Source organism: Erpetoichthys calabaricus, chromosome 10 (assembly GCF_900747795.2).
Source record: "Erpetoichthys calabaricus chromosome 10, fErpCal1.3, whole genome shotgun sequence".
Classification (NCBI taxonomy): domain Eukaryota; kingdom Metazoa; phylum Chordata; class Cladistia; order Polypteriformes; family Polypteridae; genus Erpetoichthys; species Erpetoichthys calabaricus.
The window spans coordinates 117,862,243-117,875,388 of NC_041403.2; the positions used below are offsets into that span (position 1 = coordinate 117,862,243).

At 37.7% G+C, this 13,146-nt stretch overlaps 3 protein-coding genes across 3 annotated transcripts in view; 2 read left to right on the forward strand and 1 right to left on the reverse strand.

Annotated features, from left to right (window-relative positions):
* Nucleotides 1–3,277, forward strand: part of mtg2 (mitochondrial ribosome-associated GTPase 2) — a 30,896-nt gene extending 27,619 nt beyond the window's left edge. The window contains exons 4-7 of the mRNA XM_028811801.2: nucleotides 1,404–1,519; nucleotides 1,598–1,816; nucleotides 1,937–2,075; nucleotides 2,290–3,277. Coding sequence (XP_028667634.1) covers nucleotides 1,404–1,519; nucleotides 1,598–1,816; nucleotides 1,937–2,075; nucleotides 2,290–2,684 — 869 coding nt within the window. The 3' untranslated portion in view covers nucleotides 2,685–3,277. The remainder of the gene's footprint in view (nucleotides 1–1,403; nucleotides 1,520–1,597; nucleotides 1,817–1,936; nucleotides 2,076–2,289) is intronic.
* Nucleotides 1–13,146, reverse strand: part of LOC114659356 (proteasome subunit alpha type-7-like) — a 592,565-nt gene that overhangs the window by 107,959 nt on the left and 471,460 nt on the right. The gene's annotated exons all lie outside the window — the stretch shown is intronic.
* LOC114658566 (uncharacterized protein SCO4629-like) overlaps nucleotides 6,149–13,146 on the forward strand; it is a 74,804-nt gene continuing 67,806 nt past the window's right edge. The window contains exon 1 of the mRNA XM_028810603.2: nucleotides 6,149–6,557. The gene's annotated coding sequence lies outside the window, so the exon portion shown is untranslated. The remainder of the gene's footprint in view (nucleotides 6,558–13,146) is intronic.

Sequence of the window (13,146 nt, forward strand, 5' to 3'; positions counted from 1 at the left end):
TTAATGGAAATATAGGAAAAAATGTTTTTCTCTATTACTAATTGTACAGTACAATATTTCAAATTTATTAATAAAATGACTGAAACTACTGTAGTTTAAATCACAAAATGCAAATAGTTTGAACTTAAATGAACTGTGGGTATATTTAGGATTTTGACTTTATGATTGATTAAACACTCAACAGTTTTTGATAATGACACAGTTCTACAGTTGGGAATTAGCAAAAATCACAATGATGAAATGAAAACCCACCACTAACTAAAAATGATTCCTTAGCAGAGATATGCTGTCTCTACTGAGGGTTCAATTAGAGTGTCACCTAAACCTCTCAGCAGCTATACAACATAGGAGGGATACGTACTTAGGACACTAGAAATAAAAAGCAGTGTGTTTTAATGCTCAGGTAAACAGCTAGATGCTGATTAAACTGATTACCTATGACTGAGTTTTCTCTGTGAGGCAGAGGCAGAGTGGTGGCTCTGAGGCTGTGCCAGCAAACGGAAGGTTGCCAGTTCGAAACCCATAAATGCCACAAATGATTCCACTCAGTTGGGCCCTTGACCAAGGCCCATAGCCAAGAATTGGTCTATCCAGGGTTTGACGTTAACTTGCACTCAGCCCCGCAAGCAGGTCCCCCAACTTGCAGAGAAAATTCGGGGGTTGTTGGCAGGATTGTCACTCCAGCCACTGTAAAAAAAAAAAAAAAAAGAATCACTGCTTAGGTATCACTTGTGGAACGGCTGTGCATACGTAGCATGCTGTATTATTCCTCACCATTAGTGACAGTTGCTATGTATTCATCCAGTCAGAGCTTATTTGCTTTGTTCATGGGTAAAAAATGAGACACTAGATAAAAATTATTTGAAATGTAGTTAAATGTCAAATTTCAGGGTTGCATGTATTTGTTTGTATCTACAGAAATGTCTTAGCCTGAGACCCACATGTACAGAATTGTGACCTTGAAACTTGAAAACCTTTTCCCTATGCATTTGCAGAAGTATAAGTAAATGTCCACTTAATTTATTTTAATATTTAAAATTTCCATATACTGAGACTTTCCATATAAAGAGACTTTCACATTAACTTTATTTAGATGGTTGTTATTGTGTAGTTATTTAGTGTATAGTATTAGTTAATAGTATAGTATCATTTAATGGGGTCATTTAAACTTTTTAATTGGCTCAGATCTCAGGTTAAAAAGAGTATGCTTCATGTATTCACTTACTTTTGGAGAAGGGGCATAGCTTTTCTGTGTTTCTGTTCTTCACAATTTAGTTCTTATTTACTATCCTTGCACTGTATGAAAATGTTTAATATTCCTGAGGCACAGAATGCATTTTCAGAATCCTTCTGTATTTTTTCAATTGGTACATTGGTGTGTTATTGTAATTTGCAATTTACAGTTGATCAGCAGGTGAAATCCCTCTCACTGGTTGCATCTCGTTACCGTGGTGTAGACGGTGAACCTGGAGGAAGCAAAAACTGCACAGGACGGAATGGGAAAACAACGTACATAAGAGTAAGTTCTATTTACAGTCTGTGTGTGCAGATGAGTTAATCAAACAATTCAATAAAACATTCACTCTGTGATTTGAAGGTTCCTATGGGCACTGTCGTGAAGGAGAATGGAACACAAGTGTCTGACTTGTCCAGAAATGGCCAAGAGTATGTAGCTGCCTTTGGGGGATTAGGTGGTAAAGGAAATCGGTTCTTCCTCTCAAATGAGACCCGAGCACCATTGACTGCAACCAGTGGTGAACCTGGGCAAGAGAGAATATTACAGCTGGAATTACGGATTTTAGCACATGCTGGAATGGTAAACAGAGCTTATGTTTTTGTGTCTCAGATCTCCCTAGAATGACTATCTAATGTTATATTTCTCTAGTTTATGTTTGCTTTTACATTTTTGTTTAGTAAACAATTTTTATCATTTTAGGTTGGGTTTCCCAATGCTGGAAAATCTTCTCTGTTACGTGCAATTTCCGAAGCTAAACCAGCTGTAGCTGCATACCCTTTCACAACATTAAATCCTCATGTTGGGGTTGTTCAATATCGGGATCACGAACAAGTTGCTGGTACTAACTGCTACAGGCATTTATTTAGCTTGCACTGCTTATCAGAGTGGAGACATATGTCATAATTTTAGTTGATGTGTTTTAATGTGATTTTCCACCTGGCTGACACTGCTTGTTCTAAAAGTTGAAAACCTTGGATATTTTTACTGTTCATATTTGCATTTCTTTCATGTTCATCATTAACTTAATTTATTTTGCTTTTTTTCTCCCACAGTGGCTGATATCCCTGGCATCATCCGAGGAGCACATGAAAACCGAGGACTGGGTCTGTCCTTCCTGAGACATATTGAACGCTGCCGTTTCTTGCTTTTTGTTATAGACCTGTCTGTAGAGAACCCATTTGCCCAACTGGAGGACTTAAAATTTGAGCTGGAACAGTATGAGAAAGGATTATCCAACCGTCCACATGCTATTGTTGGAAATAAAATAGACCTCCCAAATGCCCCAGCCAATTTGGAAGTCCTGAGGCAAAATGTGTCTCATCGTGTTATCCCAGTATCAGCCCTGACAGGCCAAAATGTGGAGGAGCTCATGCTCCACCTAAGAGAACTTTATGATGGCTACATACAGATGGAAGACATGGCAGGAAGGCAAACTGACAGATGGTGAAGAATGTGCACCTTATGTGATATATGAACTCTTTAAAACTTTGACATGTTTCCTGTCCTACACTGAAGTGTCTACATAGCAATGCTGCTGTGTGTGATGTTAAAGGTCTCACACCTATTACAAGGAGTGAATGAAATGAACTATTTCATGAAAATAAAATTGGTTGTGGGGAGAGGTGTCTAATTTGTTTGAATGGTGAAATATTATAAAGACGGTTTCTGGCACCAGTGAATTTCATAACACTTGATGAAAGATATCAAAGCATATTTACGTTGTTGATGAAAAGGAAAATCATTCAGAACATATTTACCTTTTGACTTGAAACTACACATGCCTATGAACATTAAGAAGAGGACTTTATACCACTAATGAAGCCAGAAGAGAAAAAAAAATCTTTTATATTGTAACGGAGAAAGCATTCAACTGCAAAAAAAAAAAAAAAAATGGTGTGATACTAAGCTTGTATCATCGCTGTATACAGTAATTTAAATGATGTCAGATATTCTATGTAGAGAGGTTCCTGTCTGCTTTCTTAAATGCATTCATATTGCCCAGCCAGCTAAGTAAACAATTTTATAGATTTTTGGTTGCCAGATGAACTAAAAACAGAATACAAGCTGTACCTCTGTTTAGCCAAAAGAAAGAAAATATAACCAATTTATTTGTATAACCACCATTTGTTGCTTTAATGGGGGCAGTCAGTTTTTTGTAACATTTGAAAGTACTCTTTAATGAGGAAGCTTTGAAAATATCTTATGAAATGATGCAGCTGTTATCAAGTACATCAGCCGAATGACTGGGTAAGTGATGTCTCTGGTTTAGTAGTGAGCTGGGGGTAACCCTAAATAAATGTGTTGGCGTGAACTGAATGGAGCTGTGCAATGCCAGCCAACCCATTACCTCCTCCATACTTGACCGTGATGGCACTGGACTGCTCTTTTTTGGCAATTTATACAAAAACAGTTGCATCATTTCAGGCTCAAGAAAGACAGGAAATTGTGACTGTAGGGCTTTACTCAAATTCCCAGTTATTTACATTTTATATCTACAGTAAGTGCCAATTGACATTGATTCTGTACTGGAGTTAAAGTTTGCACTTTTTTATGCCACAGATACATACTAAGAATAATTGAGTTTTATTTTATTTATATAGCACATTTCATAAGGTTCAATAGTCCAAACAGCATAAAATGTCTCGGAAAATCTAAAATGAAAATTCAAAAATAAGGGAGGACAAAACCATTGAGGATGTTCACAATAGAATTAAAATGAGCAGTTATAAAGACAGACGACAGTCATTGAAGAACAGCTAATTTTTTTAAATTTTGAGTTTTGTCTGCACTCTGGGGCATGTTGCAGTTCTGGACATGTGCAGTTGTGTACATGGTGCCCAAGTTGTTCAAGGAGATGCATGCAGTTTTCACTATTTTTTTGTCTGCTTTTGTATTGGAATATGGCATAGTAACCTAGCTTGCAAAGTAAACTTACATTTCAGAAGATGCAGCAAAAAAATGTTTTAGGTAACATAACTCAATGACTGTCAACGGACAAAACTTTTCACTAGTTGTCAACCATGAGGGGACCATCTGTCCCCGGGTGCAGCATCCAGGGGGCACCAAATTTCTCTTCCCCATTGCATTTTGGCAAACAGGAGGGGGCGCAAAATCTTTAGTTGTCCCCGGGCGCTGAAAACCCTAGCTACGCCTCTGCTTCTGTAACAGAGTTACATGAGGGTGCCACAAGTTCAGACCTTGCTAAAGTAAATTAAGGTGCATGAAGAAGAAAACTGTACAGAAAATTCATCTTGCTAAAGATGTGAGTCAGCTTATCACTGACTACCCAGCAGATGTAAATTATTTTGCTAGCAAATAAGGACAATGGTGCATGAAACCTCAGAGAAAACTGCAATACCACCTGCAACCACAAGATGTGAGAAAAGCAAAGAAGGAGAAGAGCCCCTGAGCAAAGGAAGAAAAAAAAAACAGGGAACATCCTTCACATGTGCTGGCTGGAGAAAGCTGACCCTGTAGAACTGGAACAAAGCGTCCCCTACACCAGGGAACAACAGGAATCAAACCATAAGTACACCTACTTTGATTCCATGAACTATTGATTATAACTCGGTAATTAGGATAAAGACAGATGGTTATTGGTATCACTGTTAGTTAAAAGTAATAATATGTCTGAAGGATAAGTTCATAGCTGTTACAAGTTTCTCTTCATGAATTCTGTAGAAAAGGTCAGAACAGCTCAACACAGAACAGCTGAGGGGCAGGAGGTTGTGGGTTAACCAGACTGATTAGATGTGAGCAAATCAATGGCATAATCATAGTGCAAGCACTAGAAATGTAATAACTAGCTAAAGAACTTCAACAACCTGACCACATTCATTAGAAGATCTGAATTCATAAGTTACGTGCCTTTTTCTACGTGAATGAAACAGATCAAACTAAGCTAGCATAAATAGGTACTTTGTGCTGTTTATTATTTTCCTTCATGTATATATCTATATATACTTGTATAAATCCATCTTCTGTTATCCTTTTGTTAATGAATAGCTTGAATTATTTGGTTTATTGTAGCAAGCATATTTAGGTTATTTGTTGAAAAATAGTCCAAATCACAAACAGAAAAAGTGAAAGTTATTTAATGCAGACTTTCACCAAATTGTACAGATCTCTTAATAGTTTTGGCATCCTGACTGATAGGCAAAACAGAGATCCCTCACATATACCACACACTGTAGTCTCAAAACATTCCTTCCTTTTAATTTATTTTCTTACATATGATACATTTGTTGCAGCAATTGTTCTTTCATAGTTAATGTTCTCTGCAGGTTTTCCTCTAGTGTTATAAAGATGTTTGTCTTAACATGGCAGCATGGGTGTATGGGTGAGAGGACCCTTTAACAGACTGGTGCCTACTCCAGAGTCATTAACCCACTTTACACCCAATGCTGCCAAGATAGGCTTTGTTACCCTAAATTAGAATAAGTGGGTTTTAGAATGTAGCATCACGTTATGTTACATAATGTGCGGAGTGCTTAGACATGAAAGGTAGTAAATGACACTGATTGTCTTTTTGTCTGCAGTGTTTTAACTTGAGTTGTTGTATGCTTTGAATTCAGATAAATATGTTGGCTTCAAGATGAAAGGCACTTTATAAAACATACTGGTTATTCATCACTTAACCATACATTTCTTCCTTAAAATGCCAAGATATTGACTACATGCAATCAATAATTTTCCATAAATATGCATTTGTCATTGTACAGTATTTACATTCTGCTTTTAAGTTAACATTCACATTTGTTTTCCATGCCTCATGACCCAGCAGTCTCTATTTCTCTATTTATGGTGCAGTTTGTGTATAATGTTATTTTTTTTTTGTCTTCTAAACAGCAACACCCCCAGGCCTAACCACCCCCCACCACATGTCGCTAGACTTAAATAATACATCACCTCCATTTCATCACAGAGTGCCAGAAGTGGAAAGTGCTTTATATGGAGTTTTCTATTTGCAAGAGAATAACAAAGGGCAGTAAGCATCTGCCTGCTGTGCTCTTAGTGGTCCATGTTTACCTGCCAGTTGTGCTGACTGGCCTTTTAGACAGCAAACAAGGGGCTGGTCAGCTGAGCCTGGGATGTCCTACCTTGAGGCACACGTGCCGGGTCAGGTGACCAATGCACCAGACTGAGAAAACAATGCGATGCACATAGCCTGGCCAGTGGCCTGGGATATATAAATGTATGAATGTATATATGCAGTCAGAGGCGCTCCATCCTCAGCCGATGCCTGGGCAGGCCTAATGGAAAGCTTTTAAAACACAGTGGCTCTTTTGTCTTTGTTCTAAGGTTAGCCAGCAGAACCGAGGTAAGTGCAATGAGGAGTGAATGCTGTATCATGTAATTAGCTGGGGACTGATTTGATCATGCTAACAATTACACTGCCGTGTGCCGGGCGCATCATTAAATAGAGTATCCTTGGTTATTGATATGCAAATGTCAGCTGCAAATCTTTGTTCTCAAAGACTGCTTTGTTGTGAGAAAGTGGAATGCAGCCTGTAAAGTGCTTTTAATCTTGTATAACCATACAGAAATAGGCTTTATCCCCCCACCTAGCTTGATTATGTTTCTCTTCAGACAATATCTGTTTGGCTTATTTTTTATATTATGTGCATAATATTTAGCTTTTGCTCAACTTAAAAAGAAATGCTAAATCTGTCTGCAAAATATCTGGCTTTGTTTTATTTTATTGGTTTCACCTACAGAAACACAAACAATTTAGAGAAGGGCAGCCTTTGTCTGCCTACTGAGTCATAAGGGAGATCGTCAGAGTGTCCTTAGATTTTCAGCATTCACATCACTTTTAAAGAATCGTCTAAGTCTCTTGTTTCTTTATCTGCGAGCCCACAAATAGTGATTTAGTGAAGGCCTGTCTTCTGCAAAGGAACCTCTAAAAAGTAAATATAATTGGAAGCCATATAATCAGTTTTGCTTGCGATCTTCAAGCCATGTAACTGTAAATGAGCAGCTTAAACATAAGTGCAGGAATTTAGGGTGCTGCAGCCTCCTCCATCTTGGTGAAATATTGCACTGAATACCTGAACCACCCGCTGGCCCAACCCTTTTGGTACCTACAAATTTCTGTAACCCGTTTAGAATGCCTGTATTTTCCACATTTTATTTTGCATTTAATTTACATTTTAATTTGTCAGTGTCCGAATAAAAACACATTTTGGTCCAAATATTTTAGGATCACCTTCCTTTTATTCAATATGTATTTCTTGGGCAAATTGGAAAATCTGTCTTAAGGTGGTTTGTGGTAAACCAGGGCTATGTAGAAAGTTTTCAGCAAGCCCAGGCTCATTGTAATGAGACCACACTGACACCAGGACATTTGGTAAAATGCAGCTTCCATTTTGCTTAGCCCAGCTCAGTGTAATTGTGTTGGGCCTTGCTGCAAGGAGACAGATATTCCAATTCGACTGTGACATATTCACCAAATTCTAAGTAATTTAAGGATTTGGATTTCAAGTAACAATACATATTCTCATCATCAATCCATATTCACGTTACCCTAGTCTTGACTGCAGAGAGCCTGAGCCTACTCCAGCATCATGAGATATAAGGTAAAACCAACCTGTCCATAACATCACCCATGTTCACAGCGATTGTGCCAGTTTAGAACCAGCAGTCAGGCTAACTACAAGTGGGAAGAAGCTGGAGCCCCTAAAATTAACGTGTGTTATTTGGTAAAAGAAAGCACGCATAAGCGTAAAGACCTAGAAATCTGCAACAACATTAGACAGAAGCCTTGTAAATTTCACTTTACTCACAAAATAATAAACAGAATAAGTACTTAAAAACAGAGACAGGCAGGCCAGGGTTCCATTTACGTTTGAGGGCTAAAATGTACACAATCGTACTGTAAAGAAGACAAGAGCAGAAGATAAAGGGTCTGAGGCAGTCAGAGGCAAACCCCTTATATTAAAGTCACGCAAAACACGTAAAAATAAAATGTGTGGTAATGCGCAAAACTGAGACGTCCCTGAAATCGGTCAGTCAGCCAGCCCAAGATGGTGTTGTTTACTCTTATGAAGGATTCTGGGAGAAAGAGGAGGGTCCAGGTGATCTGACCCTGGAAGTGATGTCACAGTGGGAGAGGTGTTAATCTTCCTTTGTGCAGGAGGGTAAGGAGAGGAGAGAATGTTATTACTTAGTGCCCCCTTATGTCTCGGCGATTTAGCCTTTAGGTTGTTCCCCAAGCGCACTCGTGTGACAATACATATTGTATGTGCTTCATCAGAGTATCTATTTAACTGTCCATCGAACTCCACATTTCCTAAGGGGAACGGGATACAAGCGGCTTCGTTTATAAAACTTGCTTACGCTTGGACATGTGCCAGCCGTTTCTTACTCAATCTCAGTATTTTATAAAACTTGAACTTGAGGTGAAAATTAGTTTAATGTTATGGAAAGTTTCGACCATTCGTAATTCCTACACAGACTTTTTCGGTGTTGATATTTTAGTGATTCCAGCCAGCAGGACGATAAAGTGAACAGACAGTCTCTTTTATTTACGTGCTCAGTGACATGTCAGTGAGATTCTGATGTTTACCCATCCATCCATTTTCTAAACCTGGTTGTTCTAACCCTGTAATGGAACAGGGATTGTGTTATTTCTGTGTGTTGGTCTCTGTAATGTAGGCTCCAGCACACAACTTAAATGTCTGAATCACCTTAGTAGTTAGTCATCATGAAAAAGAGCACAAATGCCATTAATAATTTATAAATGATAGAAAACAATGTTTTTAAGTTTGTTTGTCTGTGTATTTTAATTGTGGCAAGGTAAGCACTTTCTTATTTTAGGAAGTTCAAAAATGTATACAAAACATCACATTCGGTTGCAACTTAGTTAAGTGATTTGAAAGTCGAAGTGTTTTCTGCTGTTTAGTTGTTCCATTAAAAAGACAGATACGACTTTGTTTTTTAATATTTAGTCACAGTAGTATGTGTGACATGTGCTGGAGATCTGGGGATCTGTTTGCCGATGGGATCATGTAAAAGACGAACATAGTGTATAAAACATATTCAAGTTGAAATACCCCTCTCAAGCTAAATCTGAAACTGTGAACTAACCTCTGTTTGAAATTGCACACATTATTTCAGTATCTGTTTTAAGGACTGGCAACAAGTAAGTGAGAGTTGCTTTAGGCAGGATGGATTATCATAGTTCTTGATCCTGCTCTAAATCCGCTTATACAGGGAAGGGGACGCTGGCACCTATCTCAGTCAGCAATGGGCAAAGGCAAAAACAACCCCTGGACAGAACGTCAGCCAATTGCAGGATGAACACATATTTAGCATCACCAGTTCACCTAACCTGCATGTCTTTAAACTGTGGGAAGAAACCAGACCCTGCAGATCCACATGTAAACACCACATAGGGAGCACCCTGGACATGAACCCCAGTCTCTTTTCTACAAGACAGCAGTGGTACAACTGTATCACTTTGCATGTAATTCATTGATGAACATATTTACTTTAACTGTGGTCTTAAAAATTCTGAAAAATGTCAGTAAATACCTCATGTTCACATTCATTTTTTTTCTTTTCTGTGTTCTCCCATGGTTTGAAAGTGAAGACATCACTCAGGAACATGGCCAAATTTATATGGTGATTAGATCATGAATATTCAAACAAGGCATTTGTTACGCCATGCAATATTACTGGTCTGAAGTGATAGGGAGTAACTAAAAATGCATGCATGGCACATAGTTTTAAGTTGGCTTGAGACTTATAATTTTTTTGTATGTACAAAAGGAAAAAATCATTATGGATTCTAAGCAAAGTATTGTACATGAGGTCCCAGAAGTTTTAGCACCATTGGCCGCAAAGCAGAAACCAACTCTAAGTGAGGTATCGGTCCATTGCCGGGCTGGATCATCATTACTAGCTGGGACACGTTAGCCAAAGAATGTCCCCTCATGATTCATCAAGCAACTATTCATTTTGCAGCTGATTGCCTCTGTGACTTGGGAGGCAATATGGCTACATAAGAGAGTGAGGAGAAACTGAATTTTCATCATCCACTATCAAGTAAATCCTTCAGCTACCATTGTCCCAGGCTTTGGAGGGAATCCTCTTCTGTTATCTAAGGTCATGCTGCTCTTCAAAATTCAATATCACTGAGCACTGATACCAATCCTGAATCTACAAAATGAAACAAAATTAATTCCTCAGACACATGCAACCTAAATGAATAAATACCAGGTGCATGCTGCCTTCAGATTGCTTACAGTGCAGGATGGTGTGAATTCATCATGCTCACAATGGCAAAAATATGTGTAAGTGGGATCATCACAGCCAGATCTGTTCATCGAATCCCAAAAGAGGAGCCAGTACTGGTGGAAACAACATATAGGGAGATGTGATACAAAACAGACGTTTGGTAATTTCAGCATATTGAGAGGATATTTCATTACATAAACATCTGTATGCAAGACTCCATAAAATGCAAACTTTTGGTAACATTTCATAAAACACAAACTGATTGAGCTATTATAGCAGAATTATTATTTTTTTTGCATTTCACATTTGTCTAAAAATATCTAATCTGTGTCATATTAATGAAAAAAATAGCAGAATACTAGGTTTGCCAGATTAGAAAATTAGAAATATGGGACACTCCTAAAATCTCTCTCTATATTACTATATATATACATTTATACATGCCCGCTACACACCCAGACCAATGTATTATATAAAAGTAGAGACATAAGTTAAAAACATAAAGTAAGGATTTTAATGGGTTATGAGGAAAACAAAAGTAAAATCATTTGAAAATTATTTAATACAAGCTAAAAAATCTATACATATTAATAAAAGGCAAAGCCCTCACTGACTCACTGACTGACTGACTGATTCACTCATCACTAATTGTCCAACTTCCCGTGTAGGTAGAAGGCTGAAATTTGGCAGGCTCATTCCTTACAGCTTACTTACAAACGTTAGGCAGGTTTCATTTCGAAATTCTACGCGTAATGGTCATAACTGGAACATATTTTTTGTCCATATACTGTAATGGAGGAGGCGGAGTCACGTATTGCGTCATCACGCCTCCTACGTAATCACGTGAACTAAAAACAAGGAAGAGATTTACAGCACGAGTCAAACGCGGGAACGAAGGTAAATGACGTTAATTTTTGACTGTCTTTTAATACTGTGTAAGCATACATATTAACACGTGCAATTAAACGTGTGCATTTACGGGGTGATTTCTCAGGCTTAAAAGCTCGCCTTTTATCAAACGCGGGAACAAAGGTAACTGACGTTGTTCACTGTCTTTTAATACTGTGTAACCATACATATTAACACATGTGCAATTAAACGTGTGCATTTACGGGGTGATTTCTCAGGCTTAAAAGCTCACCTTTTACTAAAAAGGTAAATGCAAAACTATTTTCAATCATTCTATGATCTGCTTCTCACAACTGAAGGCACCGTGGCTGATGGTAAATGACGTTAATTTTTGAGTGTCTTTTAATACTGTGTAAGCATACATATTAACACGTGCAATTAAACGTGTGCATTTACGGGGTGATTTCTCAGGCTTAAAAGCTCGCCTTTTATCAAACACGGGAACAAAGGTAAATCACGTTCTTCACTGTCTTTTAATACTGTGTAACCATACATATTAACACATGTGCAATTAAACGTGTGCATTTACGGGGTGATTTCTCAGGCTTAAAAGCTCGCCTTTTACTAAAAAGGTAAATGCAAAACTATTTTCAATCATTCTATGATCTGCTTCTCACAACTGAAGGCACCGTGGCTGATGTTACGTCACTTGCTGTCCAACCATAAGCGTTACCTGGTAGGTAACCGGACACTCACTTCACTCCCTTACGGGAATCGAACCTCTGAGGTTTTCTTTTGTTCTTAATTAAAATTTAAAAGCAATACTTCACCGCTGCTAAGCCCCTCTAGCGCTGACATCCGAGGTTCGATTACCGTAAGCAAGTGCAGTGAGTGTGTAATTACATTCACGGCATTCGTAGTCTGATTCACAATCTGATTGTATGGGTGGTTACCTACTAGGTAACGCTTATACTTGGCCACCAAGTCAGGTCGAAGTGATCACTCGAGTAAAGGCAGCTTCACAAAAAAACTGATCCTTAACAAACTGTTATTAGTATATTTTCCCTCAATTTAAAAACGTTTTATTTTCTTCTTAATAAAAATTTAAAAGCGGTACTTCGCCGGTGCGAAGCGCGTGGATTTGACCGACTGACACATACAGACATATTCATGAGTGCAGGTACTTCGGAAAGAAAGCACCGTGTAAACCTAAAGTTTAAATTAAGTTCATAGACCTACAAAAGGTTGCCATTCATTTGAGGCAAGATTGCTTTTCTTCTGTACAACTATACGTTGCATTCTCAAGAGTGTGCTTGCACGGCTTCGGATATATATTATATATATATATATATATATATATATATATATATATATATGTATGTCTATATATAAATATGTAAGCTTATAAGTACTGCCTTACTTCTCTTTAAGAAAGGAAGATGTAATGATACTTGATTTAAACGATTCCATGTCTTCCTGGGTTTGCGTAGCTTATTGTCAATATCTTTACACCTGTTTTTAAGACTTATTGACTGAAATGGGCTTTCACGAAAAAAGTTAGGGCTTTGCTACAGGATACACCCTCCACAAGTTAAGCAAGTAAAAATAAAATATATATTTCTGTTTTATTTAAACCTTTTAAGTTCGTATGCATAGCCCCATTTGGCTGTTTAATTTTTTTTTTCTTTCTTCAGTAATATTTAATCTCCTTAAAGAAAAAGAACATATCCATTTTTCTTTTTTTGTATCTCTTTAGTAATATTTTAGTGTAAAAGTATAACCAGTATTTAAACCTTTTATGTTACTTTATACATTTATTT